At 26.8% G+C, this 27,733-nt stretch overlaps 2 protein-coding genes across 5 annotated transcripts in view; one reads left to right on the top strand and one right to left on the bottom strand.

Moving 5' to 3' along the window:
• Window positions 1-2,288: 2,288 nt before the first annotated feature.
• Window positions 2,289-11,573, bottom strand: LOC107456900 (uncharacterized). Of its 2 annotated transcripts, none has more exons than XM_016074874.4 (2): window positions 11,086-11,573; window positions 2,289-5,005 (listed from the first exon to the last, which is right to left on the bottom strand). In XM_016074874.4, the coding sequence occupies exons 1-2, from the start codon at window positions 11,289-11,291 to the stop codon at window positions 3,439-3,441; spliced, it is 1,773 nt and encodes a 590-aa protein (XP_015930360.1). In that variant the 5' UTR covers window positions 11,292-11,573; the 3' UTR covers window positions 2,289-3,438. The 2 variants fall into 2 exon arrangements, with proteins under 2 accessions (XP_015930360.1, XP_042896002.1); XM_043040068.3 differs by lacking the exon at window positions 11,086-11,573 and adding an exon at window positions 6,680-6,830.
• Window positions 11,574-11,842: 269 nt separating this feature from the next.
• Window positions 11,843-27,733, top strand: part of LOC107456901 (GTP-binding protein 8) — a 54,069-nt gene continuing 38,178 nt past the window's right edge. Inside the window, exons 1-4 of one of the 3 annotated variants that reach the window (XM_016074875.5) lie at window positions 11,843-11,983; window positions 14,475-14,556; window positions 19,171-19,449; window positions 27,223-27,321. In XM_016074875.5, the coding sequence (XP_015930361.1) occupies window positions 19,174-19,449; window positions 27,223-27,321 (375 nt within the window). In that variant the 5' untranslated portion in view covers window positions 11,843-11,983; window positions 14,475-14,556; window positions 19,171-19,173. Of the gene's footprint in view, window positions 11,990-14,474; window positions 14,557-19,170; window positions 19,450-27,222; window positions 27,322-27,733 lie in introns of all 3 variants that reach the window. The other 2 variants (XM_016074877.5, XM_043040069.3) reach the window with 2 other exon arrangements.

Below are 27,733 nucleotides of genomic sequence, written 5' to 3' on the forward strand. Positions count from 1 at the left end.
ATGAAAGAGGTTTCTTTGAACTTTTATTCAATCACAGAAGTTAGCTTTAAAGCTTAAAATTGTGATATCAACTATTAAATTAATATTTTTATTATATATTTAAGATATTGAGGTTTTCTGTCATAATGGAATCCTATAAAATTTCAGTTTAAATAGTTTTCAATAGAATCAGAAAAAAATTTTATATTTTATGAAGCTCATTAAATTGTCTTTGAATTTGTGAATAAAACAATTTGTATTTTTTGGTTGCACTTTAAAATGATTTTACAAGAAAATTATAATTAACTGTCTGAATACTAAGACCCTAAGTAATAACTATAGCAATATCATTATTGGTACTTCAAAAACAATTCAAATCTGATATTTTTCAGTTGTTCAATTGTACAAAATTATTCTATTAAAGTTGAAGATTCTTATACTAGTTGGCAATATACAAAGATAGAATGCATACCACATATCTTAATTGCAAAAATCAGAATTACCTACTGCTTTTTAGAGTTGTTGAACTTAATATCCTTCAAGTTCTACAACATAAAAGCAGTATGTAAATAGCACTGATAAATTTGGTCAAAAAACCATAACTTTAGACGAAGTTTAAAATAATAAAAAAAAATCATGGACATCTTACTCAATCTTGTTTTTTTTTTCAAAATTACTAATTTAGTTGATTTAACATTAAAGCTTGTTTAAAGCAAAAGAGCAATGTGAAAAAAGCACAAATTAAAGTCCAGAAATGGACATACTATAGTTCTATAAACAAAAATCTTCAGTGTCTAAACTCAAAATGATGGTAAAGAAATAACCTATGCAAAGTGATTTAACCAATAGGGACAGAGGTTTCCCCATTGATTAAAACACTTTGCACATGTTTGCCTCTTTACTTCTCTACAATTATTTAGACACTGAGGAAGGTTTTTGTTCATAAAACAAACTATATTGTCTTTTTCTATACTTTCATTTGAGCTTTATTCATGTTTTTTTTTTCTTTTGTCTACACAGCAAAGTATACCATATACGTTTTGGATTAAAGTTTGCACTGCCCATTTAATGAGTAAAATAAGGTAAAGGCTATTGTATGAGATTTTGAGGGCACTTGTCATATATTTAGGAATTATAATACATTTATTGTAATTTCTCTTCCTAATTAAAAGTCATAAGTCTTTTTTAATAAAGGTAATTAAAAAAGAATGGACCTCTCAGAAAAAAAGAGACTTTTTAAAAATGGCATTTAGTGCAAAAATGACAATTTACTAAAATGGATTTCAGCTTCAAAATACAGGGACTTTAATAGCTGCTGTAAACACTGAAATGATGTTAAAAATTATTTGCAATTATAGATTTATATATATCTTTAGAGGACATTACATAAAATATAACTTGTGGAAAATGTAGGAACTTTTGTTTTTTAATGAAGAGTAATTTTAAATAACCTCTCTCTAGCCAGTTTGAATTATTCTCCAATGCATTATTCTTTTCATGAATAATTTACAAAAAAAAACAAAAACAACTTGAACTGTTTAAAAACCATGTTGATAATGATAACATTTTAAATTAAACATACTAGCAGGTTTAAAAGCATCAGAATTTATTTCTGAAATTTTCAAATTTATAATTAATATAATGGTAAAGTTCTGAAAGGCTTGAATAAGATCATTGCTTTTCCTATTTTCAAGAAATTAAAGTTCTACAGATTAAAAAAAACAAACTTTGCCTCGATACACTTCAGTGTCATTGAGGTATGTGTCATATTATACAATTGTGAGATTATAAATGGGATTTCCCTATTCTTCAAAAATAAAGGTTTAAAAAGTCAAGCACAATGTGCAGCAAAAATCTTGATTTAACACAAAAACATTGATAAAAAAATTGGAAAAAATCAATTAAATGCGTTGATTGCCAAAATAATCCCTCTATCAAAAATATGTTAATTAACTAAAAAATGAAATCAAAAGCTTTTTTTTCTAATAAAAAAACACTGAAATCTATAAAAATAGCATGAGAAAAATTATTGCTAAGTATATTTTCATCAAACATTTTAAAGAAACCTGTAAGTTGGCATAGTACTATTTAATAGAATATACATGTCACATTATCAAAGTCAATAAAACATAAAAGATGGTAATTTTTTTTAATTAAAAGTAACAACTAAGTGTATCTTTAATTAATCATTTTACATAATATTATATATATACATAATATAATATATATACATAACCTTTCTTTATTAAAAAATGCTTTTGCTCTAGAGAACTTATTTAAAGGCAGTGAAATTAAAAATAAATAAAAAATTACATCATAAATATAAAATTTAATCTGTTGTTTTAGTGAAACTATATCAAAAAGAAACTAACATTTTCAATCATTCAATCAAAAAATCAATACTTAGATTAAGTCTTCATAAAATAATTAAAAAAGATCATTAGAAATATATTTAACATAATAAATTCTAGAAAATAAACACACATTTTGTTACAAGACAATTTCAATACTTAAATATCACAAATAATAAATTTTAGCTTATAATCCAGAATTACATAAAAAATTATGAATTCTGAATGAATTAAAAAAATAATAAAGAATGAAAATCTTACATTATCCTAAACAGAAACTAAGCTTAATTTAAATAAGACATTAATCTCAACAATTAGTACTCAAACCTAACACTGATAATTTGTTTTCAAACAAAAACAATTCTAATGTAGTCATTCAAAATAAAAATTTTATTCTGTCCAGATTCAAAATTCAAAAGTATATGTAATTTGCTTTTCATAATTAACAAAAATATTTTACAGCCCTTTTGTAAGGCATTTAAAAAAATTCCCTTACAGAAATAATAGTTGTCTTTTTGCAAGGAAATAACTACTCAGAGTTACTTGCTCTAACGTTTAATAAAAATGTAAAAATAAACTATAGTAACAAGTTATATAATATTTTTGTAAATACTTAAATATATATTACATACATTTATAATATATAATAAATTCATATCAAATATCATAAAAATTTAATTTATAACAGTAAATGCAATTGTACTTTGTTCCAACTAAACTTCGCAGCATTGTAAAAGACAAGAAATTTAACAGCACGCTTTCAGAAACAGTTCTAGGTTATTTATAAATTTAAAATATCTAAATGTGCATAAAGTTGTAAATGTACATCAAAAGAATTAAAAATTTTATTAATTAAATTTACAAGCTTTTCTGCAATAAATATATTTTTAATTTATAAATATGTAAAATGAAACAAACTTAAAGACAAAACATCATTTAAATTTTTTTTTTGGTTGTGAACTATGTTAAATAGGCACACTACAGATTTTCATAACAATGGCTGAGGATGAAGACTGTACATTTTATAGTGCGGCAAAATTAAAGAGGAACAAAGTATAACAAAAATCTCCACGAAATTTGAAATTTTCTAAAATAAACATTGACTTTACTATAAATTTAATGGTAAAACAGAAAAATCATTATCAGAATCCAAAATATCTTTTAAAGAAATACCATACAATTCCTTCCAATTATCATTCGATGAATCAATGATGGAATTATTTGTGGTTTCTTTTTGTACATCTGTTTTAATACTAACTTTTAAACCATTCTTCCAGGCTCTTAAGATAGTTTGAAACATTAAGATATGATCTCGAGAAACATTTTCAGGACACAATACCAGCAATGGCCACAAATCAGCACTAATTTTAAAGCATCTTTGGAAACTGTCAAAATGAAGTGGTTTTTCAGGATAGGTTTTTTCAAAATTTATTGAAAAAATATTTTGCAGATCACAGTATGTTCTTTGATAAGTTGAAGAAATCCAACGTATTGAGCATATAGATTCAACATACAATGGTAATGAAAGTAATCTTCTTAAGCTGAAAATATGAGAGCATGGCAAAAGGAGCAACTGAAAAAAGCTGCAAGAACATGTATTAATTGTAACAATATCTTCGGATGAACAAATGTATTTACCAGAGCCCAACTTTTTAAGGTTTTTCACTTCTAAAGAAAAATTAATTTGTTCAGAAACAAGTTCAACTGCATAGGCAGTTAACACTTTTAAATATTTATAGGTAATAGCTTGTTGATGGGCTGAAGGTTGAGAAAATATTGCTGTGAAGTTTTTGAATCTTTTCAATCTCATTTTTTCAATGCTAAAACAAAGAGATTTTATGACGCTTTCAACAGAATTGAGAGTGCTAATAACAGGTCTAATAACCTTTCTCATCACATTCAAATAAAAGTTAAAAGATTTCAAAAATATTTTAGAGTACAGTTGATTATTTAATACCCATGAATCTTTTTTCTGATGCCAAGTTTTCCGAAAATAAGTGCTGACAGCAGGTGGCATGGATTTCAGCTGTTTCAGCAACTCTGAATAATTTGATTCATCATATGAAAATATCATTTGTTCAAAAATTTTAACAACTTTATTAATATCTTCGTCGGTCATTTTACAATCAAGATTTAAGAGATCTTTTTTCAATGCTTTCATTGAATGAAAAAACGATATAAAAACTAATTTTTCTGGGAAAAGGCCTTTCAAAATTTCATTATTTCTAGCTTTTTTATCGGACATAATAACTCTTATTTTCCGCCAATTCAAGTTATGTTTCTTGAAAACATCACAAAACCATTCTAAACCAGATTCACATGATTTAAATAAACCAGCAGCAATTATTTCACAATGGCCATTGGAATCTGCACTTAAAATCAGATACAAGTTCAATTCTAAATTTACTATCTCGCAAAGTAAGTCCACACAAATGAATTCTGGATAATATTTGAAAAATTTATTCATGTATTGGTCTTGTAAATAAATATCATCATGTTGTTTACTTACATCAGGCTTAATTTCATATTGGAAATTGTACTTGTCTAATACTTCCACCACTGGCAAAAGATGTGTTGCTTCATTTGTATTAGTTGAAAATTTTGGTTCATCATCTTCAGTGAACTCATCAACTCCATATAAATCATCATACCGCTTTGCAAGATTTTTTGAAATTCTGAAATAAATTAATATATTCTTAAGTAGTAATTATGTTTTCAAAATTTCAACTGTAAAAAAATTTTCAATAAATAAAAACTCTAAACCAGTGAACTGTACACCAAATGCAAAATCAGTTTTAGTTTCTAGAGAGAGAATGAATTACAGTATTTAAATGATTTCTGTGCATTCTGTTCGGAAAAGTTTTAATATCAATGTGGGTCAGGTAAGATATGATTTAAAGTCTAGTTTTAAAACTAAGATTATGTACTACTTACCTTAAATTAAAAAAAAAAAAAAACATAGAATGCATGGAAAACATCTGCATTAATTATAATTCTCAGGAAAAGTAGGAACAATTGTCACCTGATATTTATAGTAAAAATTAAGAAAGATGATAATTAATATAAATGGATGATTAATCTTAAAAAGTTTATAGATTATATTTAAATTTGTTAAGAATAAATAATTTATAGTTAATTTGTCCACGGATCATGATTAGTCATGTGTGTGAACTGATTCCCCAAACTCCCATGCTTATATTTAAATTTAAGAAAATGGCAAAAGAAAAAAAAATAGCAAAATACATTTAGATTTGTGAGAGAATAGCGAGAAAAAATAAGTGTGTCTAACAAAAATAAGATAAAGTAGAAGTGTTAGGAAAAAAAATCATTTTAATCAAAAAAATTAAAAATTATTTTAAATCTACAAAATATTCATTTAGAAAATTATGTAAAATTATTTGTGACTTAGAACAGAGAGGCACATCTATTTCTGGGAAGTGGGCCACAAAAACTACATTATATACACATTCAGGGAGCCAACACTGATATAATGTTGTAATTAAGAAACATGCATAGAACATTTAGATTGGATAAATTGATATAAATGAGTTTCAAATGTATATTGAATCTTTGGCTCTAATACAGATAAAACTCACTGCAAATTTTCAGCCCATTCCATAAATAGAATTTTTATAATGAAATGGTCACATTCTAAATTGGTAAATTAAAACAGTACCTTCATGTCTGAAAAAAAAAATCTTCCACATTCCTTTCATATTTTTTAAATATTTAAGACAGCTCAGGGGACAAGATAGAAGGCTTTGTGAGTCACCCATGGGTCATAAGGTTGTGCACCCCTGCATTAGAACAAGACATAACCTAAATGATAGTCTTATTAGAAATAATTCATGCAACATAAAAGCATACACTTTGCAGAATATTGTATGTAATTAGCATTGGGCCAAGTATATTGTCTAATTCCAAATATTATTTTAGAATTTTAGCAACCAGTTATCACTTAAATTGAAAGGTTTGAGCTTTTGTTATGCACTTGTTCTTCAGAACTTTTATTTTTTGCTATGCTTTCAGCAATCATCATTGAAGCTATTCACAGATTAAAGTCCTTTCCCTTTTCTGCTTACAAATGCTTTTTGCTTCAAGTGTGATAAAAATAAAATTATTTCACTGTCTCAATCCACTTAAAAAAAAACTATTTTTACAATTTATTATTTTCAGTTGTGTTTGGCAGTTTATTAAAGACAAGTGCTGAAATTTTAATTGGCAAAAAAAGGGTGATAAATATTACTTCCAACATGGTAGGCACAAATTCCAGTTTAACTTTAATTCTACCTAGTGGGAAATTAGCAAAATTTTGATTGATGAAACTGTATTTTGAGATAAATTCTTACAGGAGTGAGGAAATTATTAAAATTGGCATTGTCATTCAACGTATAGCTCCAATTGAAATTTGTCAGCTTTTAAACTTCTTTTGGTGATAATATCGCAATGAATTCAGTTTGTAACAATCTTTCAACCACTGAAACTTGATAACAGTATTCTCCAGCTAGTCAGAAAGTAGTTAAAATTTGAATTGCAAGATAATCTTCATAAATACAAAAAGAAAATTAATAAAATCTTAAAATTTATTTTAAAATTTAAAACAGCTAAATTAACAGCGAATCTAATATTTCTAGCAGGAAAATTTTTTGCCAAAATTTAGGATTTTCAAAAAAAAGAAATAAAAGTTTTTCCATTACCAGATAAAATTCATGATTATAAAAATGCAAAGTAACAACCAAAAAAGTAATCGAAAAATGAAATTTTTTAAAAAAAATTTAAATGTAACTAAATATTTATAAACTAAACATTAATGACATAAATAGGAAATTGAAAACTCAAATGAAAACTATAAAGAAATTCATGCTCTGCTCTCTGCCACCTCAAAGCATTCCCCAAATCCAGAAAAATTCAAAATAAAATACTCTGCCCTGAACCACTTCCTCAACTTTGCTTCCTGAGATGTCTGGTAAAGAAGAAAAAGTTAGAAAAGTTAATGACATAAAACAATCATAAATATGGTTAAAAAAAAATGAGAAAATTGTAAAATGACAGGAGAAAAGGAAGAATAATAAAATAGGAAAAAATAAATCTGTCGTAAAGTTAGTAATGCACCTGACTCAATGACATGCTGCATATCCAGGGGAACATAATTTACTAGGACAATTTCATGGTTACTCATGTTACATGTATTGTCCTGCTACACATAAATTTACTTATGAGTTTTTACTTTAAATTGAACTTTTGTTATGAACAACATAAAATAATGTCTACCTTTTATATTTATGCAAGAAAAACTTAGTAAATTTAGTAATAGTTTAATAGAATAGTGAATTTAAAATATGGTTATTCTTCGTATCTGAAAAGGAGGTGAGGCATTTACAAATTTGTATTAACCATTTTATTTAAACTACAAAATAAAATCTTATTCTAAACTATTTCAAGAACTATATTATATATTATTCTAAACTATTATATTAAGAAAAATTTCTGGTTATTCCTGTTACAAAAAAATTTATTATTTTTATTAAATTCCCTTTAAAAAGATTGGATGATAATGTAAAAAGTACATTATGAGAGAATTTAGTTTATATTGGTGCATTTATTTAATTTCTTTCAGCAAAAAAAGATTTTTAGAATTAATATCAGATTGAAAACTCAATTTTTTTAAATTTCGTCTCTCTTTATGTATAAAGTATTTTGTCCCAAATTTTAGGCTATTTCCAATTTCTGCCTGTATGAATCACTACGTTTACATAGCTGCTAAATTTTAAAAAAGTAAAATTTTTAAATACATTTTCTCAACTATTAAACTGATTTTGTTCAAATTTGAAGAAAAAAATCAACCACTATGTTCTACTTTTTGTGGAATTGCACAGAAGCACAAAACAGTAAATACATAACTGTTTTGGTATTTTGTAGTGCATCAAGAAGTCAATAGTGTTACTTTGGCCACACGCTTCGGGTAGAACATATCAGAGAAATTGAATAATAGAGAAACACTAATTGTTGATTCATGTGAGACTAATCACCAAACTAAGAACTTTGGGAATCCAAGTCTAGCTTTGAAGATCCTCATACAGGGCATTTCTAGTTTAAATAAATAGAAGTCTGTGATGGTTAAAAATTTATTTAAAAGATTCTAATAAGAAAATATTGAACTTTAAATAAAATGCCTGAACTAAATGTAATAAGTCATATTTGTGGATAAAAACAAAAATACAATAATATTCAAATTGACATAAATAATTCTTTAAAATATTATAAATTCTAATTATAATCAATAAATTCTTCAAAATGGCAGCAATACATTACAGTTTGTAAATATCTTCTAAATAAGTCATTTTGTAGATGTTAAAGATAAGTTTATACTTCGTTTCAGTAAAATTGCCCTCAGCTTTCAGCAAACTTTAGTAATGTGTAGTGACCGATATGTCATGTCTGTGGAGGTAACCAACAAAGCCAGCCAGAGCACAGCTAGGGAGCATAAGCGTCCAAGCATAACAAAATTGCAAATAAGTTTCGAGAAAAGTTTTCAGTTTCATAATCATAAAAATTTCATTAAATCATTTAAAAATACAAATTAGTGTCCTTATATATATTTTGAAATATTCCTGCACCGAAAATAAATTAAAACATTTTGCTGTCACTTCCATTATTTTTTAAAATACATATAAACCTTACAAAAACAACTTATCAAGAGGCTTATGTTGTAGATTAAATTAAACCTTCCATAAGAACAAAAAGATTCCTCAAAAACATAAGATAATTTATACTTATTAAGTAAAGAATTAAAAAATTTAAAGCAATTAAAAATAATAATACTTTCAATGGAAAAACGTGCTCAGCAGCAGTGAATCCAAAAGGAATTGAAACAAATGAGACAATGAAAAAAAGAAAAAAATTGGATAAATATGACAACCAAAGCTGACGACTTCAGGAGGGTACCAACTCAGGAACTCATGAAATTTTTATACTTATTGAGGAAAAAATCATTAAAAAATAATAAAACAAAAATCTTTCTAAAAGTTTGAAACCTGTAAAGTCTATTAAGAAATGAAGGGTATTGTCTCTAAATGATCATCTAATATAATTTTCTAAATTATATTTTCTTTTACATAGTTGCAAGGTAAAAATAGTAAAATGTGAAAGATAAAATAAAAATTACTAAATTTTAGCAATTAATGATAAATAAATTTATGAATAACAAGTGCACAATAGTTAAACCATTGAATAAACTCTGAAGGAGTCAAAGTTTACAGGGAAGAAAAAAAAAACTACCAAATATCTTGAGTAATACAAATTTAATAAAAAAAATATATGAGTAAGACATTTTGAAAAAATTTTTTTAATCACACTTAACACAACTTTATGCTTCATTATTCACCTCAGTTTTAGAACAGTTTGTGGGTTGAATTTGGTATTACTGAATATATCTTTTGAAAATATTTCCCATTTATATTTTCAGATTTCATACATATTTCTTGAGATATTTAATCAATTTCACATTTTACGCACACCTAGTAAGTTTACATCATATTTGCAAATGTTTTAAAAATTTTTCAAAATAATAGCAACTCAAGCCTGCACATAGAGTTAATAAAGATATATTTTAAACTTAATTAAATTCAAAAATTAAAATTTATTTTAAGATTCTTTGACTACAAATTAACACTGCTTACAATTGTAGTTATGGAACAAAATTTTGAATAACAGTTCAACTCTTAAGCATGTGCATGAGGAAGCTTTTTTTTTCACCTTTAAGAAATTTATAAATATTCATATGAGTAAGAGAATTATTTTAAGCAGTAGCTTTAAAATAAAATAATTGAAATCAAAATACATACAACATTTAAAAATGTTTGATCAGTTGATATTATATTATATCAAAATTTACTTTAAATAATGATTAAAATAAATTTTAAATGGAACCACTTTAAAGATTTTTATTTTTTAAAAACATTTTTGCCAAATTAAAAAAATTGCTAAATTTTTTTCAATTTATTATTATCTTAATATTCTTATATCATTCCTTCCTATTATAACTATCATTTTCCCTTTTTTACAATCAAAACCTTTCTTAGATAAATTTCTTGAATAAATTTTCTTACAAACTCAAGGCAACAACAATTACTGTTTAATGCAGGATGGAACAAGATATGGAGAGAGATTTTTCTATTGAATTAACACTTTACTATTAACACAAAATATTTGTCAAGAAGTTTTAATAAGCAACTCTGAATATTCTGAGATTGTTTTTAGAAAAAGCCATTGATCCTGTATGTAGGGTTGCATACAGGAATTTTTCCATCCATTGGAATTTAAAACTTTCAAACCCATTGAATTTACTTTACATTCATTAACATTAAAGAATTAAAATAAAACAATTCAAACACCTCAAAGGTAACAAAACCTATAAAACTACAGATTAAAGCTAACTGTTGACATGTCAGGAAAAAAATAATCTTATAAAAACCTCAAGTCTTATAAAAAAAATTCATATAAAGATGAAACATGATAATTTTTTTACAAAACATTATTACTAATAACAAATAAAAACAAAAGTTAACTAAAGTAACTCATAACTACAAAATTAGCTCCTTCATAAAATAATTTTAATTTATCTAAAAAAAGAAATATATAATATGCACTACTTCTTCAAACTCTTATCTCAACACTAATAAAGCTTTTTCTTGCAGTTAATTAGTACTAAAAATAATGAAACACTAAAATTTCATCATAATGTTAACAAAAATACCTATCAAAGCCCTTACGCCCACGCCTCTGAACTTTTTTAGGAACTTTAGTGATCGTCGATTTCGATTTACCGGATGCTTTTTTTTTCAAAGGCTGAAATGTTACATCTTTATCGTCTGCTTCGCTAGATGACAAATTAATTGTAGTTTGCAATGAAGTTTCTAATTCTGTCACAGTCTCCATTAAAGAAAGTGAACTGATAATCATCTACAATAATTACGAATTATGAAGCTTACAAATTACAGCCTGTCATTATTTGAAAAATACAATTATTAATTTCATATTTCTTTTGGAAAACAAAAACAAAATACGCGGATAAAAAACAATGCGAATGCCATTGGTCAGTTACTATTTACGTCATAATTTATGTTTAAAATTAGTAATTGTGTTAGAAAGAAATTATTATTATGCAAAATAAATATAAACCATCAAAAAATAAAACAAAAATAATAAGATTATGTGCGATCAGCAAGTTCAATCCCTGTAGTTGTTTTGAATTTGCCTTTATCGTTTTCTCATGGTGACGCAGAATCGAAATTTTCGGCTGGTAATATTATTTTGCTCTCAATTTTCTTTTAAAAAATAAGGAGACATTTGCTTAATTAATAATTAATTGCAGCCTGAAAATCAGCTTAGTGTGCGTTGAAATCGGAATAATCAATTGTTCACAAATATTACATTTAGTTCAGGTGACAGATTAGTAGTAAAATTGAAATTAATCTGTAACTGTGAAAAATTATGTGGATCTAAAACGGGCAGAATTAAATGTTTAGTAACGAGTTAAAGAACAATTATTTTACATCAGTTGTGAGTTTGAATAAGTGAAAAATTGTATATCTAGTAGATATATATTTCAAAATTAATTTGAATTTTTTTATTGAGATACTTGATTGCTCTGAGTAAGCGTAATTATAACAGCTTTTTTCGAATTATGTTCTTATCTGTGTATATTTTTAATGTATTACATTTTAATTTCTCTTCAATAATTTAAAAATGTTAACTGTCCTTTAAGATTAAGTTTATATTTTACCTGAACATTATTATTAGGCCTACGTTTTAGTTACCCGAAATTTAAAATAGATTTTTTAAAATCTTATTAAATAGTTCTGCTTTTAAATGTTTTAAAAACTTATTTTATTGAATTGATCAGAGTCACATATTTTCTATCTTTGCCTTTAACTAAATTAAGTTCTTTTAATGTTTAAATAAATAAGAATAACGTACATTTTATATAATTCAACTGTATTTGCCATGCCAAGATTTCCAATGTGATTACACAAAGAACAAATTTACATGTTAATTAAAAAGGAATTCAACATATGTCTTGTCTTCTCAAAAGATAGTCATCATGGTTTCTTTCAATATATATTTCATTATTTAATTGTAAAAAATTCATTATATGATACAAAGACAACAACAAAGACTCAAAAATGCTCAGATGGAATATGTTTTGAAAAATGTTTGGAAAAACTATCTTAAACTAAAAGTTATTTCTATATTATTGGGATTCTTATCTGGCAATTCTATTACATACATGATGGATCCTTACGAATACTGACCTCGAAAGTAATTCCATATTTTGTTTCTCTAGAGCTGCCAAAGTTTTTGACATTTAAATTTTTACTTATATAAAGGTAGAGCTTAATTTTTTTACCTATGCCCTTTCTGTACTTAACCTATGCATAATAAAGATTTCTGAATGATTGGAAAATTCAGCTGTATATTTCTAAACAATATTATGCTAATTTGAACAAATTGCAACCATTCCATGTTCAAACTGGAAAAAAATGGATTAGGGGTTATATGTAGAATAGAAATCTATTTGTTTTCAAAAACGAAGCTCCAATATTTTGAAAAATGAAAACAAAGTGTTCTTTCATCATTTCTTGCAATGTTATTATGGATTTTAATTTCTTATCAATATTGTTGTATCATAGACAGTTATTAGTAAGTTTTAATCATAAATATATTTCATTTTTTACTTTTAATTCATTTTGTAGCATTTTTATTATTTTTACTTAAATTCATTTATCTATAAATTGTCTAGTTTGTTAAAAAATGGAAGTCAATGATCTCAAACCAAGAAGGTTAATGCCTATTAGATTAATGCTTCAGATGTAGTTTGTTTTTTTGGAGGACAGGGGTAAAATGCACAGAAAAATTAAAAAATTTTCAAACTGATATTGCTGCATTTATAGAATAACTGTTTTCTTAAGCTCTAAGTTTTTGTTTTTCAGTGTAAATTATCTCTCATTAAACTTGAACTTTCGAACTTCAAATAAATTTTTTGTATCACCTTGTTGATTATATCATTTAACTAAAAATAAAAATAATGAGCTGAATTTAGTGATCTTTAAATGAATTGAAACAATTTACCAGAAATAAATTTAATATTTATTTTGTTCCACTTGAGTTTAAAGGAAAAGGGAAGTATATATATTGTTTATTAATTAATATGATACTTTATAATGTTTCAAGATTGTTGTTCAAATGCAATTGCTACAGTTATAATTTTTTTTAAAAAATTTGCATAATTTCTTTTATTTCTGTTTTGTAAAAGTTTTCTTTTCAAGCTTACTTTTAAAGTAATTTCCTCAATTTTAGAGTAATTCAGTCAATCTCATAAATCTCCTAAAGATTTTTTCCCAATGTCCACCTGTAGAATAACCTTTCGTCATACAGGCATCTGAAGGGCAAATTTGTTGGCCGCTCTTTTATCGACACCATATTAGGGGAGCCAATGTTTCTCCCACAGTAAGGAAAAATAGTACAGAGAAGGAAAGAACATCCATGCTTGCCCGAGATTCGAACCCAGAACCTTTCTGATGCAAGGCCAGTTCCCCTGCCCCTGCACAGGCCGGTTTTGAAAGTTAAAGTCTGTATAAAAGTTTATTGACCTTCATGTAGAACTTAATTTCGCATCAATAATATTAAAAATCATTGGTGGTCTGTTGCCCCAGAACTACTAAAATTGTATTAAGAGAGCAAAAATTTTATGCAGTTGTTTCTGGCATTAACAACTAAGCTTTCATATTCATGTTTCGAAAAGAGAAAACTAGCCTAAACTAATTTATGAGTTTACTTCTCATAAATTACCAAGTAACATTTATGGCCATTATAATATAGGATTACTATTATACTTTTATTACATTTTACATCAATATTAATACTCTACTGCAAGAGTTTATCTTGGTTACTTCATATAAGTAATTACCTGACTTCAGAAAAGCATAGTTACTCTAATTTAATTGCAGTGAAATATTCTGGAAGTAGTAGTTCAGTAGTTGGGAATATTTGTTTTATTTTTTATCACTTTAATTTACTTTTCAAACTGCAATATTGAACAAAAAAAAATTCTTATAATTTTTTTTAAAAATTTGTCTTTTTCAGATCTTTTCTGCATCATATAAACAAAACTTGTGATATTCATTCTGTGATATTCTTAATAGATGAAAATATCATAATATTATTAGTAAGTATGAAGAAGCGTAATATTTTTGTCTACTTTATTTGAATATAGTTTAATTTGAATGATCTCTAATTAAATACTTTTAATATCAATAATATAGCTCCTTTTCCCAACAAAAAAATTAACTTTATTAACCTCAATTGAATAAAGTAACAAAATGATATACTGTTTCAGATAGTAACAAACTGTCTTTGTTGCTGGCTTTATAATGGCAAGTCCTATTACATTTTTACTTTCTAATGGTGTTAAATAATACTGAATATGTTATAAATTATGCCCTGTTGTTATTTCAATCTAGAGTTTTCAATTATCATTTCATACTTTTAGATTCAGTCTATCATTGAAACAAAAGTCAACATGATTTTGTATACAGTAATTTTTGGTAAAAAGGTTACACCGTCGTGCATGCCATACCCGTAAAAAACATTTAAAATTTTCGATTATCATCGCATAGGCCACTCCACCATACACACTGCTCTTTCAATTTTAGTCACTATTGAAGAGAAATCAGGCATTTTAAGCACAAAAAAGAAAGAAAACTGAACAAACTTTGGTAGTGGCGCATCACATTTGAAAGTGAACTTAAAGATTTCCTAATATAAAATGTGTGTGCTGAAAATCCCTCGTAGAACTTTAGAAGCTTTAAAATCTTAGTGTAAAAAGAAAAGTTTAAACTGCTAAAAGGCTACAGTTGAAAGTATAGGAATAGAAGCAAAACACTTTAAGTTGATCATGTGATGCTGGTGACCTCATCAATAAGAATGGCAAGAGCTCTTTTCTCGACTAGCGTTGTTTGCCTATTCATTCACTCCTGAGAACAAATCTCACGAAATGTAGATGGAAGAAAAACATGATATGCTAAACTTGTGGCTTTGATGGCCTTATCAATGAGAACAGCCAGAATTTTTTTTTTTCTTTTCCTCTTGACAAACAGTCTTCATCCACTCCCAAGAACAATCTCTTGCTGATGATAGTTTAAATTTCCATTCGAGTTTTGTGTCTTTTCCTCATTGTCTTTTCTTTTTTTTAGCTTCACATGATTTTTTTTTAGCCAGGAGCACATTTTTTTTTTGAATCCCCAGAATAAAACTGATATTTAATTATTCTGAAGCTGTAAATTGGATTTTGTTATACACTCAGATTTGACGCCATGCAGTCTATCGTCAATCAAAAGCTTGACTTACCCCCTTTTTTTTATTAAAAAATATTAGTTAAAAATGAGAAAATTTACCATTTTATGATCAAATTGACATTGGTCCGCTATTTTCGAACATTTTTTGTAAACATTCATTTTTGATTAAATCTATAGTGAATCTACCAGAAATTACTGCTATTAGAATTATTTTTTAAAATCAATATCACTTCAAAAAAATTTTTTTATCTTAAGTAAACTTCCTTCAATGCTTGTTATTTTGTAAATATTTGAATTTTGACCCAACAGGATTCCTGAAGTTTGCAACAACCTCTTTTATCTTTCAAATATAATAGTACCCTGATTATTTTGTGATTGATCATTCAACACTTTGCTTGTATCCCTTTCAACACACCTTAAAAGTTTTCTAACACATGTTTTAACATTAATACAGCATATGTTAAATAGCTCCTGTTATGAGGACTTATCCAAAATTTGGCTTCTAGACAACAACAATTACATAGAAAACAAAAATATATTAATAATACTTATTTTATCTTATCCCATTGTTATTTTTAGTGAACAAATCGGTATTATATCTGCTTGCAAGTGAAAAGGAGGATTCTGTCTTTTATTAACTTTGGAAAAGATCACTTCATTTTAGACTTTTAGGGACAACTCATACGGAAATTTTAGATTTAATTCATTGTTGAATTATTTCTAAATTACTCACTAATTATTGTTTTTCTAATCACAAAATAATTAATTTTTTTTGCATATCTTCAATATGGGAGGTTTATACTATATTAAATTGGGATGTACTTAATGTAAAAACGATACAGAAATTTGGATGTCCTGAATCCAAGGACTTGCACTTTCCGAAATCTTTCCGAATTATTAAGCATTAAAACAGTTTTATAAATGAAAGACATCCTTTGTGATAAAATTACAAACAGTAAAATTTCTTAGAACCTAAACACATAATGTCAGACAGACAAATGGCAGGGATGACAAAACGGAGATTATATAATTTGATAGTAGTTATGTATCACTCAATTAGTGATAAATATAAAGTTTGCCACAAGAGTTTAGGCACATTTGGAATTCTTCTATTATTTTCAAAATAATGCAGATTTTTCCCTAATTATTTTACTGTAAGTGTAATAAACAGATATTAGAAGATTCAAAGTAAAAGAAAAGCAATAACTAAAAAATTATAGGGTGGTGGAAATGATAAAATTCAAATTTTACTTGCCCCAAAAGTTTAGATACAAGATTATATAGATGCAGATTCTCAACAAGTTACACTTAAAAGATTTTTAAATTTTTAGCTGCCATTATGAATCCTTTGGATTATGTTTGAATTCCATTAACAGTGCCAAGGTTAAAGCAATTCATACACAAATAAATTTCTGGAATTCTGAGGTTAAAATTTGAAATTAAGACTTCAATAGCAGTGTATATAAAGAATTTCAGTCCATGGTAAAGATTGCAAACCATAATTACGATGAGAAAAATTATGAAATAAGACTTAGAATATAGAAAAAATCAAATAAGCCATATTATTTTAAAAGATCTTATTCATAGACAAACTCAGAAAATAGCAATAGCTCTGGATACATCAAAAAGCGCAAGATGACCCAAATTTCTTGTCTTTACATCATAAACTACCGAGATTAGATTGAGCCTTCAAGTATATGTTATATAGCTTTGAATGGATTAATGTGCTGTTTGGCACAAAGAAAAATGTAAATTAGTTGTTCCAGGTGGGTGGCAATAGTTATTTTTGGCATAACGTAAGAAAGATCTGAAGAAATGTATTTAGCAGACATTATGAGACTTTACCTATGATTTGGAGCTCTTCTGAATTCCATGACCAAACCAGTTTAACATTTTTGAGCATTATTGAAACTCAGTTGACAATCAAAACTCTCAGCTATTTAGCTACCTTTTAGATGTATATTAAATGGGTTGAAGTTTTCCAGCCAGACGATGCCAACATAAATAAATCTACATCTATAAAATAATGGCATAGAGATATTAACAGCAGTTATAAAATACCACCCCCATCATTGTTTTCTGATCTAAATCCATAGAAAGCATTTGTGGTATATTAATAGCTGTATATAAGAACAGAAAGCAGTACTCATCAATGCTGGAATCGAAAAAAGCCTTGAAAAACCACATGGTTTAATATTGATTTAAAAAATTTGCAAAATCTTTTCATTTTAATGGAAAATTGTGTATTTCAGTTGATTTTGAAAAAAGGAATGTCAAATCAATTATTTAAATTTTGTCTTCTCTGATTATGTATATAATCATTTGTGTCTAAACTTTTGTGGCAGTTGAAATTGGTAAAAATGTGATTATTCATTTTTTTTCTGCTTCTAGGTATTGTTTTCATTTTCAGTTGTATCATTTTCCATCTATTTTTTATGTTTTCAGTAAAATTATTTTAAAAAAATTATGCCCTATTTTAGGATTTATAGAAAAATTTTATGTTTTCCTAAATTTTTTTCTGGCACATTGTACAGTTAAAGAGTAGCAACATTAAACTTACGGTATAATTTCTTGCTTGAATGATTTTCTTGTACTATATGTATTTGCCAACGATAATTTCTTACTTTTACTTTTTCAAATTTTCTGTAGTTTTTTTTTTTTTTTTTTCGTATTTTATCCATATTCCTTAAAAACCAGTAATTCAGTAATGTGCAAGTCCTGTGATGCCGAATTATTGAGGCTTTATTTACATAAAATATTTTGCATTAACTTTTTTATGCACTTTTTTTTTCTCACAACTTTACAGTGTTCCCAAAATTCTTGCCAAAATTAACACCTTGCTGGCATGTAAGGGAGGATCGATCCCAAGACAACCTGAAAAGATCATCCAAATGCTTATCCCCAAACATAGCATGTTTTTGTTAAAATTTTATTTCATTCTGTGTTGCAAACCCTCTTTCCTGTACAATTGCACTTATTGACACTCTTGAGAAATGACAATCAATGTCCTGAATTTAGGATATATGAAGAGTTTTCATATATAAAAGTATTGTCTTCACAGATTTAGGATGAATAATTTGGATATTAGGGGGGGGGGGATTTAGAATAAATAATTGGGATTTAGGAAAGAATTTTATGTCTCAGCTAGTAAAAAATAATAATTTTTTAAAAAGAATTGCTGGGAGTATTTTTACTCTCTGTAAAAAATTTTTAGGAGTGAAACTCAAATCTAATGTGTAAAATAAGCAATGTGCCTGGGTGCATTTTGACAAACTTTGTTTGAAAGGTTTACCATTTTATTTGTTGAAAATTTTAAATGTGTCTTTTTAATTCTAAAATTTTATGAAAAGTGCATTTTGTTTTCATACTTTTTGTACTTGTTTAGTGAGAAAACATTTTTTTTTTTGCTGAGGTTAAAGTTTACTTAAGCTGCTGATATAATGGATACTGTATAAACTTTTGTTTGATATTATCTATACTTTTAGATTATGCAGAAGTTGCGTTACCTTCACACCTTTCACAAGAAATGGATGTCTACATATGCTGGTGCTAAAAAAATTGATCCTAGATTTAAAAATCCTTGTATAGAATTACAACAGTTTATTGAAACTCCCTTATTTAAAGAAAATGAAACTCCTTTCAACCCAAGTATTCAAGATATGAAAATCGCACAGAAACTTTTTATGCCAGAGAAAGGACATGAAATCAAGCATTTTGCTTCTACATCTCAAATTGAAACATTCCCTCAGCCTAATTTACCTGAGGTAGGCTCTCTATGTTATAAATAATTTTGTACAACTCTTTCAAAAGTTTTATTTTGTGTTTTAATTTGTTTCTTGCTATATTAGTCCAGAAATAATGCTATCCCCTCCCACCGCTTTATCGCTTCACAAAAATCTAAGCAAGATTAAACACCCAATTGTGTCAAGATTAGGTTTCAAGTGGGGTTAGTATTTTGGCCAGATAAAACCTATTTCTTACTAAGCATTTATAAAAACTAGAAGGAAAAAAACCCAGACGAAACTGAATAAAATGGAATCTATACCATTGTTTGTAAATAAGTATTATAAAAATATCTTAAATTTAAACAAATTAAAGTTATTGTAGTATCAAAAAGTTACTGTATATTTCCAAATGTAAGCTGAGAATTTTTAAATTTTTTTTCTAAAACTTAAGTGAGGGTCTACTTTTAAATTGGATCCACTTCCTGGAAAACTCCAGAAATACTTCTCCCTTTGTCGCACATTAGCAATAATCAGTAAATATTATGAAACATACATATAAAGCATAGAAATTCATAAAATAATAGTTGAAAACCAAATGCTTAAATTAAACAATTAAAATAGAAACATATAAAAAGGACAATTGGAAAGAAATACTATTATTTTTTAGTCTTCTTGCTTACCCATGTTTAGGTGAATGACAATACAAGAACAAACGAAATAAAGCACCTGTATAAATCAGATTTTCCATGAAGTTTAGTAAATTCCTATTCTGTGATTGGAGTGTCTGGATGTAATGCATCATCCTCACTTGGGATGTCTTCATCTATCCAATTCATCCATTTAGATCTTAGCCAATCCTTTGGCAGCTTGTTTTGTGGATTTGTTAGGGGTTTGTTTAGTGGAAGCAGATATGTTTTTTATATATATATATCCGTTGTCTTGAACCAATCCAGAAGACAAGGAAACTCCTTGATCAGTGCCCCCAGAGATATGATTTGTTATGGGAACATGGAGGATTTTGTGACTCAAGAGATTTAGCGTGCATCAGTCACCATTTTACTACATGGGGAGTTTTTGGCCGCCGAGGATCGAACCCATGAACTCTTCTTGCACATGAGCCCAGCGCCCTCAGGCATCTTTAATTGCAATTCGCTACAGTTATCCTTCATTTAATCAGTTTTATGAACTAAGAATGGGCGCTTTTTCTTTGGTCCCATGTTCTTTCTAGTCACTCTAAGGTGCCATTCTCATCTATCCAACCTTATTGTGGGCACATACTACAACTCTACTCGGAAATTTTATAAAAAGGAGAGATGATCGTTCAGTGAAATAGAGGTCAAATAAAAAAAAAGAGAGAAATTTTTGGGGTTGCATTTTATGGTGCCATTCTCATCTATCCAACCTTATTGTGGGCACATACTACAACTCTACTCGGAAATTTTATAAAAAGGAGAGATGATCGTTCAGTGAAATAGAGGTCAAATAAAAAAAAAGAGAGAAATTTTTGGGGTTGCATTTTATGGTGTTGTGGTCTGTGCTTGTTTGCAGATTTTTTTTTAATTAAACTCATCACAATTTAAAGTTCTTTTCCATATAGACTTCGTATTTATATGTACGGGGATCTGATTCTTCCTCGCATTCACGGATTTCCACTTTTTTTCATATTTTTTCCGCTAGTAAAATATTTTATGAGGTATTTAATTTTCCGTGGAGCAAAAGTATTGAAGTCCTCATTCCTCCCCCTGAAGCTTCTCTAAAAATCATTTCCTTGGGATAAAACTGGTTGACCTTTATACAGGGATGAGATTTTTCTGCATTTTTCGCTATTGAAGTCCTCATTCCTCCCTCTGAAGCTTCTCTAAAAATCATTTCCTTGCGATAAAGAAAATAAGATTTTTTATTCATCTGCCTGATGGCTCGTATTTTCGAAATTCAGACGTTGTGAACCTGTTGTCTGGCGTGAAAGCAAACAACGAAAAAAATTAGAGATGGATTTGCAGTGAAAATATTTATTTGCTCATTCAATTAATCTTGTAAATTTTTATTTAATATGTCTGAACAAAAACAATACAAACAAGCCTTTTAGAGATCCAAAGTCCAGACTCTGCAAATATCTCGATTCTTATTCACGCGATTTTAATATTAATCATCAATTTTCGTATTTATCTGATTTAAAAGTTGCGCATTGCGATTTTTATTTAAGCATTGTACATTATGATTCTTATTTACGAGATTTAAAAATCCAATATTACAATTTGTATTTACGCACTGTTAAAGCCCTAAGTAGCGATTCATATTCAAGCGAGCGATGTAATGTCAAACATCGATTTTTGTATTTATACATGCTTTAAAAATTAGACATTGTGATTTGTATTTGCGCGATTCAAAAATTATGCATTGTGATTCCTATTTACATGATCTAAATTTACGCATCATGATTTGTATTTTCGCATTTTTTAAAATTCGATATAGAGTTTCATATTCATGTGATTTAAAAGCCTCATATCGGGATTCATATTCTCTCAATTTAAAATCATGCATGCGATTCATATGTTCATACAATATTAAAATTAATCATCAAGATTTATTATCACATGGCTTACAAGTTTGAAAATCGCACTTTTTTTGTCAAATTTTTGTATATATATATATATATATATATATTCATTCTTGGATTTCCTCTTTTTTACTTTCTGACTGCTCTCATCTCTGTATATATTATTACTCCCTCCACTCAACTAGGGTTGAGATTTTCCTGCTAAAACCATGAAAAAAACCTGGTAAATACTATTAACACATGTTTATTTATTTACAGACATAATGGTTTATTATTTATGACAGATTAGAATATGTATTATTTCCATATTACAGCAAATAATTATAATATAATATACATTTATATTTACACTACCCTACAATAATGGAGGAGAGGCTTTAAGTTTTTAAAATTTCTGAAGAAATACTTAAAGTATTAATTAATTGCATACAAGTTTTCATACTTAGCAATAAGATTTAAAGCTTTCAGAGCTTTGGGAGTCCGACAATATATTAGGAAAGACAATATATTAGAAAACAAGTTTGCCAGAAAATCAAGCAATAAGCTTGTAACTTGTATTGATTACTTATGTTGTTAATTGAAATTATTGCATAAAATTTCGTAAACCTGGATTTAATATTTATGGAGATATGGACAATTTTATGAAAACTTTTTTTTTTGCCTTACGTTTATATATATATATATATATAACTTTATAAATATTCAATGGAATCTAGCAATATTTATGGAGCAGTTTAAAATTAATTACAAAATTATTTATTTAAAATTTAAAAAAATCATTAAAAACTGCTTAAGATTTAAGTAATTAAGGTAATTCTTTTATAGTGTGCATGCATAGAAAAAAAAATTTAAAAAAATTTTCCTTACATTTTTAGTGAATCGTATTTGCAACTAATGAAAAGAGTTTGAATTGAATATCTTAAAAATATAAAAAGTTTCAAGCAATTTTCTATGTAGTTTTTGTACTTTTTGAAAGAAATACCTTAATTGCTTATATGGTGATTTGTAATGATTTTTTTAAATTTTTAATAAATAATTTTGTAATTAATTTTAAATTGCTCCAAGAATATTGTTTGATTTCATTGAATATTTATAAATTTATAGCAAAAAAAAAATTTCTTTTTTTTTTTTTTTAAATGTTCTTAACCCCATAAATATGTTTGACATTTTTTACAGCTATTAAAAATAACAAATGAAGTAAGCTAAAAAAAATACAAGATTTTTGCTTGAGGGAGTTCAAAACTACTTGTTTTCTTTCATAATTTATTGTAGGACTTCCAAACCCCTGAAAACTTCAAGTCTTATTGCTAAGTATGAAAAATCACATGAACTAAACATCTCTAAAGTTATAAAATAATCCTTTAAGTATTTCTTGAGAAATTTCAATTTAAAAAAAATGTCAAAAACTCAGCTTCTCTTCCATTATTGTAGGGTAGTGTCTCTGCATATCAGCAAGTAACAAACCATTGGACAAGGGATATCATATAAGCTATCACCTAAATTGTAATTCTAAAACTAATTATACACATAACCAGGTGAGGCAAATCTTTTCACTGTTAAAAACTTAGAAAACTAATATATCTATTAGATTTTCAATATGAACCAATAACCATTAATTAAAAATTAAAATCATGTTTATAAATTATATTGTTGTATATCATAACATTATTACAGCTTTATTTAAATACAGATAATAACCAGAGCTCAACTAAGAATTGTGGAATTTTATTAAGAAATAATTTTAATATTTTTTTTTTTTTTTTTGTAAAAGAATAATTTGAACATTTAAAATATATAGTAGTGATAAGAGTAAAAAAGGATTTATCTTACCAATCTTTTGTTATTTATGTTTATAAAATTAGATTAGGTAAAACTGTTTTTACTTATTTCACTATATGCGTCTTTAAGATCAAAATTTTCCAATTGTTCAAATGAATTAAAAGTATAAGAAATAATTTTTCTTGTAATAAGTTTTCAAAAATCAAAAGATCTACAAAAATAAATATCATTGGAATTTAAGATAAAAATTTATTATCAAGTCCGAAGACCAGACCACTGACAATATATAAATGCGCAAATGTTTTATATTGGCCGAAAGCTAGGTTAATTTATAAATCAATATATGTGAAACATTAAAAAAAATATCTATGGTCAAAGCAGGCCTCTGAGTGGTTCAAATATAAAATCAGTGGAAAGTAATATGAAAAAAGACTAGACAAATTTAGGATAGAATGTTCTTTAAAAAATAAAGCAAGAAAAAAAATTAACTTAGTTATAATTTACAAAACTAAACACCTATCTGAAAAGTTATAATTTATAGTCTGCTTAAGGAGAGAAAAAAATTTCTTAACTTAATCGAAACTAATAAACTAAAATTTGCACATTATTTTGTGCAAATTTTTAATTTTTTTTTCTTTAACTTGATAAGAATTAATGCTTTAAATAATTTAACTTAATATAGTTTCAACATCTGCATAATTTAAGAAAAAGATTTTAGAAAGGATTAACAAAAAAAAAATAATAATAATAATAATTAAATAAATACATTAAACCTTCATAATTTTAGATCTTAACATAGGTATTCATTTTGTGTAACATTATTTATTAAAAATTTTTAAGAATTAAATTTATTGCCACAATTATAATACAAGATTAGATGATGAAAAAAAAATGAATAATAAATCAAATAAGCAATTACACGTTTTTAATGCTATATGTTATTGTTCTTCTCCTTAGTCCTGTATTCTCTTCCATGCACTACACTTCAACTATCATTAAAACTAAACAAGTTAATAACTAACGAAAATTACAAAAACATAATAAGTTTTTGCGAGATGCAAGGAAAAAATGAAGTAATGTGAAATGGTTTTTTGACTTCACTGATAACACTGAATGTTGATCTCAGTTAGCCATAAGGACATAAGATGAAGTCTGTTAGCTATAAGATGAAAAATAGGTGGCATGATAGATTGTGATCAACAAAAGTAAAGATACAATCTTTTTAAATAAGCAACAGAATTTCCAAAAATAGCAGAGGTATTTTTCTTTTAGGAATTAAGACAACGTAGCTGTTGGTTACCTACATATGTTTACAAAACAAACATTTCTGGTTAAGTTTGTAAGAACAAAAAAAATTTTTTTTTTTTACTTTTCTATATTGACACCAGGATTTAAAAAAAATGTCTTTTATTTATATCTTTTTTGAGTAATATTGCTCACTTAAACATGAAAAAAAAATGTTGCAATAGCAGAAGGTTAATAATTTTGCTGCAAGACTTTTTTTTTAATTTGTTATAAAGATACAGTTTTTGTACATTTTAATATTGGAAAATTTATTTAATATTAGCAGTGCATTTAATATTGTTATATTGAGTATTATAGAAGTCAAAAATGCTCTATAACAGAAAAATATCACGAAAAGAAGGACAAATCAGAGCAAAATATTTTTTTTAGAAATATTAAAAAATTTTTGACCCTAACAAAAATGTGCAGAATATTGGTTTCTAAAAGATATTATATAATGTTCTACAATGTTTAGGTTGGCACTGTTTTAGCAATTTTTCAAATTCTTATTTCAATACTGCCTTAAGAAATGTTTCTGAAGATGAAGAAAAAAATTATTGATGGTAACCACGGGAAAAACAGGTTTTTCCCAAGATGGTTTAATATTTTGTAGTGTAGATAAGTAGTTTCATTTAATTCTTTGAAATATTGAATAAATCAGTTATGAAAGACTTCCATAAAAAATGAAAATCCGCTTTTTACTCAAATTTTTTTAAATTTCTGACAATGTTCCAAAAATGTAGTCTTTTAGGGGTGTCCAATTATTACAGACATCTTCCTCGTAATGATAGCCACGTGTGGGACGATTTGTTTTCCCTGCAGTAGCCTCCTGAGATAGAATGGTCCTCAAGAGAAAATGGATGGAGCTTCGGCAGGTGTGCTGTTCTCTTGACGACCGCAATTTCTTCTGTAGTGCAGAAAGAATGTAGTTCTTGGTTGTTAAGTTTTAAGCAGTTTCGACCGTCGATATTTGATCTGAGGTTTTCCTCATTGGTGCGACGTGTATTAAATTTGCGTTGGGGTGCATTATAGTTCTCTTAACTTCGCTAGTTCTTGTTTTTAACTTTTCCTGTGTTTGTCCATGCATTTATTTGTTTTTCATTTACTTGTGTTCTTTTCATGTGGTGTATTGTATGATGAATGTACTTTAATGATGGAAGTCAATTTGATAGATGAACACAAAGTGCTTACTATTGATACTGCTGAACAAAATATATTCAAGTTTGATTGGTTAAATAAAATAATTAAAGTGATTGAACCTGTTAGAAACAATCTATCAGAAGATATTGAGGTGGAAGTTAGCTACTGTTTTAATTTAAAATGCCGTCGATGTTTGATCTGAGGTTTTCCTCATTGGTGCGAAGTGTATTAAATTTGCGTAGCGGTGCATTATAGTTCTCTTGACTTCGCTAGTTCTTGTTTTTAACTTTTCCTGTGTTTGTCCATGCATTTATTTGTTTTTCGTTTACTTGTGTTCTTTTCATATGGTGTATTGTTGGATGAATGTATTTTAATGATGGAAGTCAATTTGATAGATGAACACAAAGTGCTTACTATTGATACTGCTGAAAAAAATATATTCAAGTTTGATTGGTTAAATAAAATAATTAAAGTGACTAAACCTGTTAGAAACAATCTATCAGAAGATATTGAGGTGGAAGTTAGCTACTGTTTTAATTTAAAATGTTTGACTGGTAATTAATTTAAAATTATGATTATTAAGCATTACATATCGCTTAAGGAAAGATTAAATTTCACTGTCTAAATGTTTCTTCCACTTTTAATATAAAATAAAAGTCTCACAGCAGAGTTAGAATGTGTGTTTTTATATATCTTATTGATATCACAGTATTACATAGAACGCTCCCTCCCACCTTCCAGTGTCTGTGTTGTAAAATTTCAGCTTTTTTATTTTTGTCCACTTTCATGCCTGATAAATTCTTATATTGAAAACTTCTAAATTTTCTATTATTGGTATAGAAACCTGTAAAAAATCACAATTGAAAGCAGACTCATTATAGATACCTTGAAAATAATCTGATTTCTGTCCATATATAAAAATATATTTTCTCATTTCTGTTCTTAAATAAAAACATACATACAATGAAATACATTTATTGAGCAAAAGCTATATTTTGTTGTTAGAACAAACATTTTTCAAATTGTCTTATTGTGCAAATTTAAAATTATAGGTGACTTTTATTGGAAGAAGTAATGTTGGTAAATCATCATTGCTACGAGCTTTGTTTGTTAGAGTTCCAGGCCTAGTGTTAAGAACTACTAAAAAACCAGTGAGACTTGTTTTTTATATGTTAATTTGATTATAATTATATACTTTAAAATTTTGTTTTATAAAATGTCTAAGCTTTCAAAAATAGCAAAATCTTAAAGCAACCACAGTCTATTTCACTTATCTGAAACTTTTCATTTACTAGTAAAATTTTTTGTTAAATGTTTAAATGTGTATCTATATTAATTATTGCTTTTAAATAGTTTTTACCATGTTTTATGGCATATCTTTCATATTAAAAATTCAAATTTCTGTTGTAAAATTCTTTTATTAATGTAGTATACCTAATTAAAACCATATTAAAAAAAATTTATGCAATTTTAATTGACTACATTACAATACTGTATCCTAGTAAAACATTTAACTTTTTGCTACTTGTGTATGATGGCAAGCAATGTAAAAAGAGGACAAAT

Source organism: Parasteatoda tepidariorum, chromosome 11 (genome assembly GCF_982258835.1).
Source record: "Parasteatoda tepidariorum strain Cologne lab strain chromosome 11, Ptep-v5.0, whole genome shotgun sequence".
In the NCBI taxonomy this organism is placed as follows: Eukaryota; Metazoa; Arthropoda; class Arachnida; order Araneae; family Theridiidae; genus Parasteatoda; species Parasteatoda tepidariorum.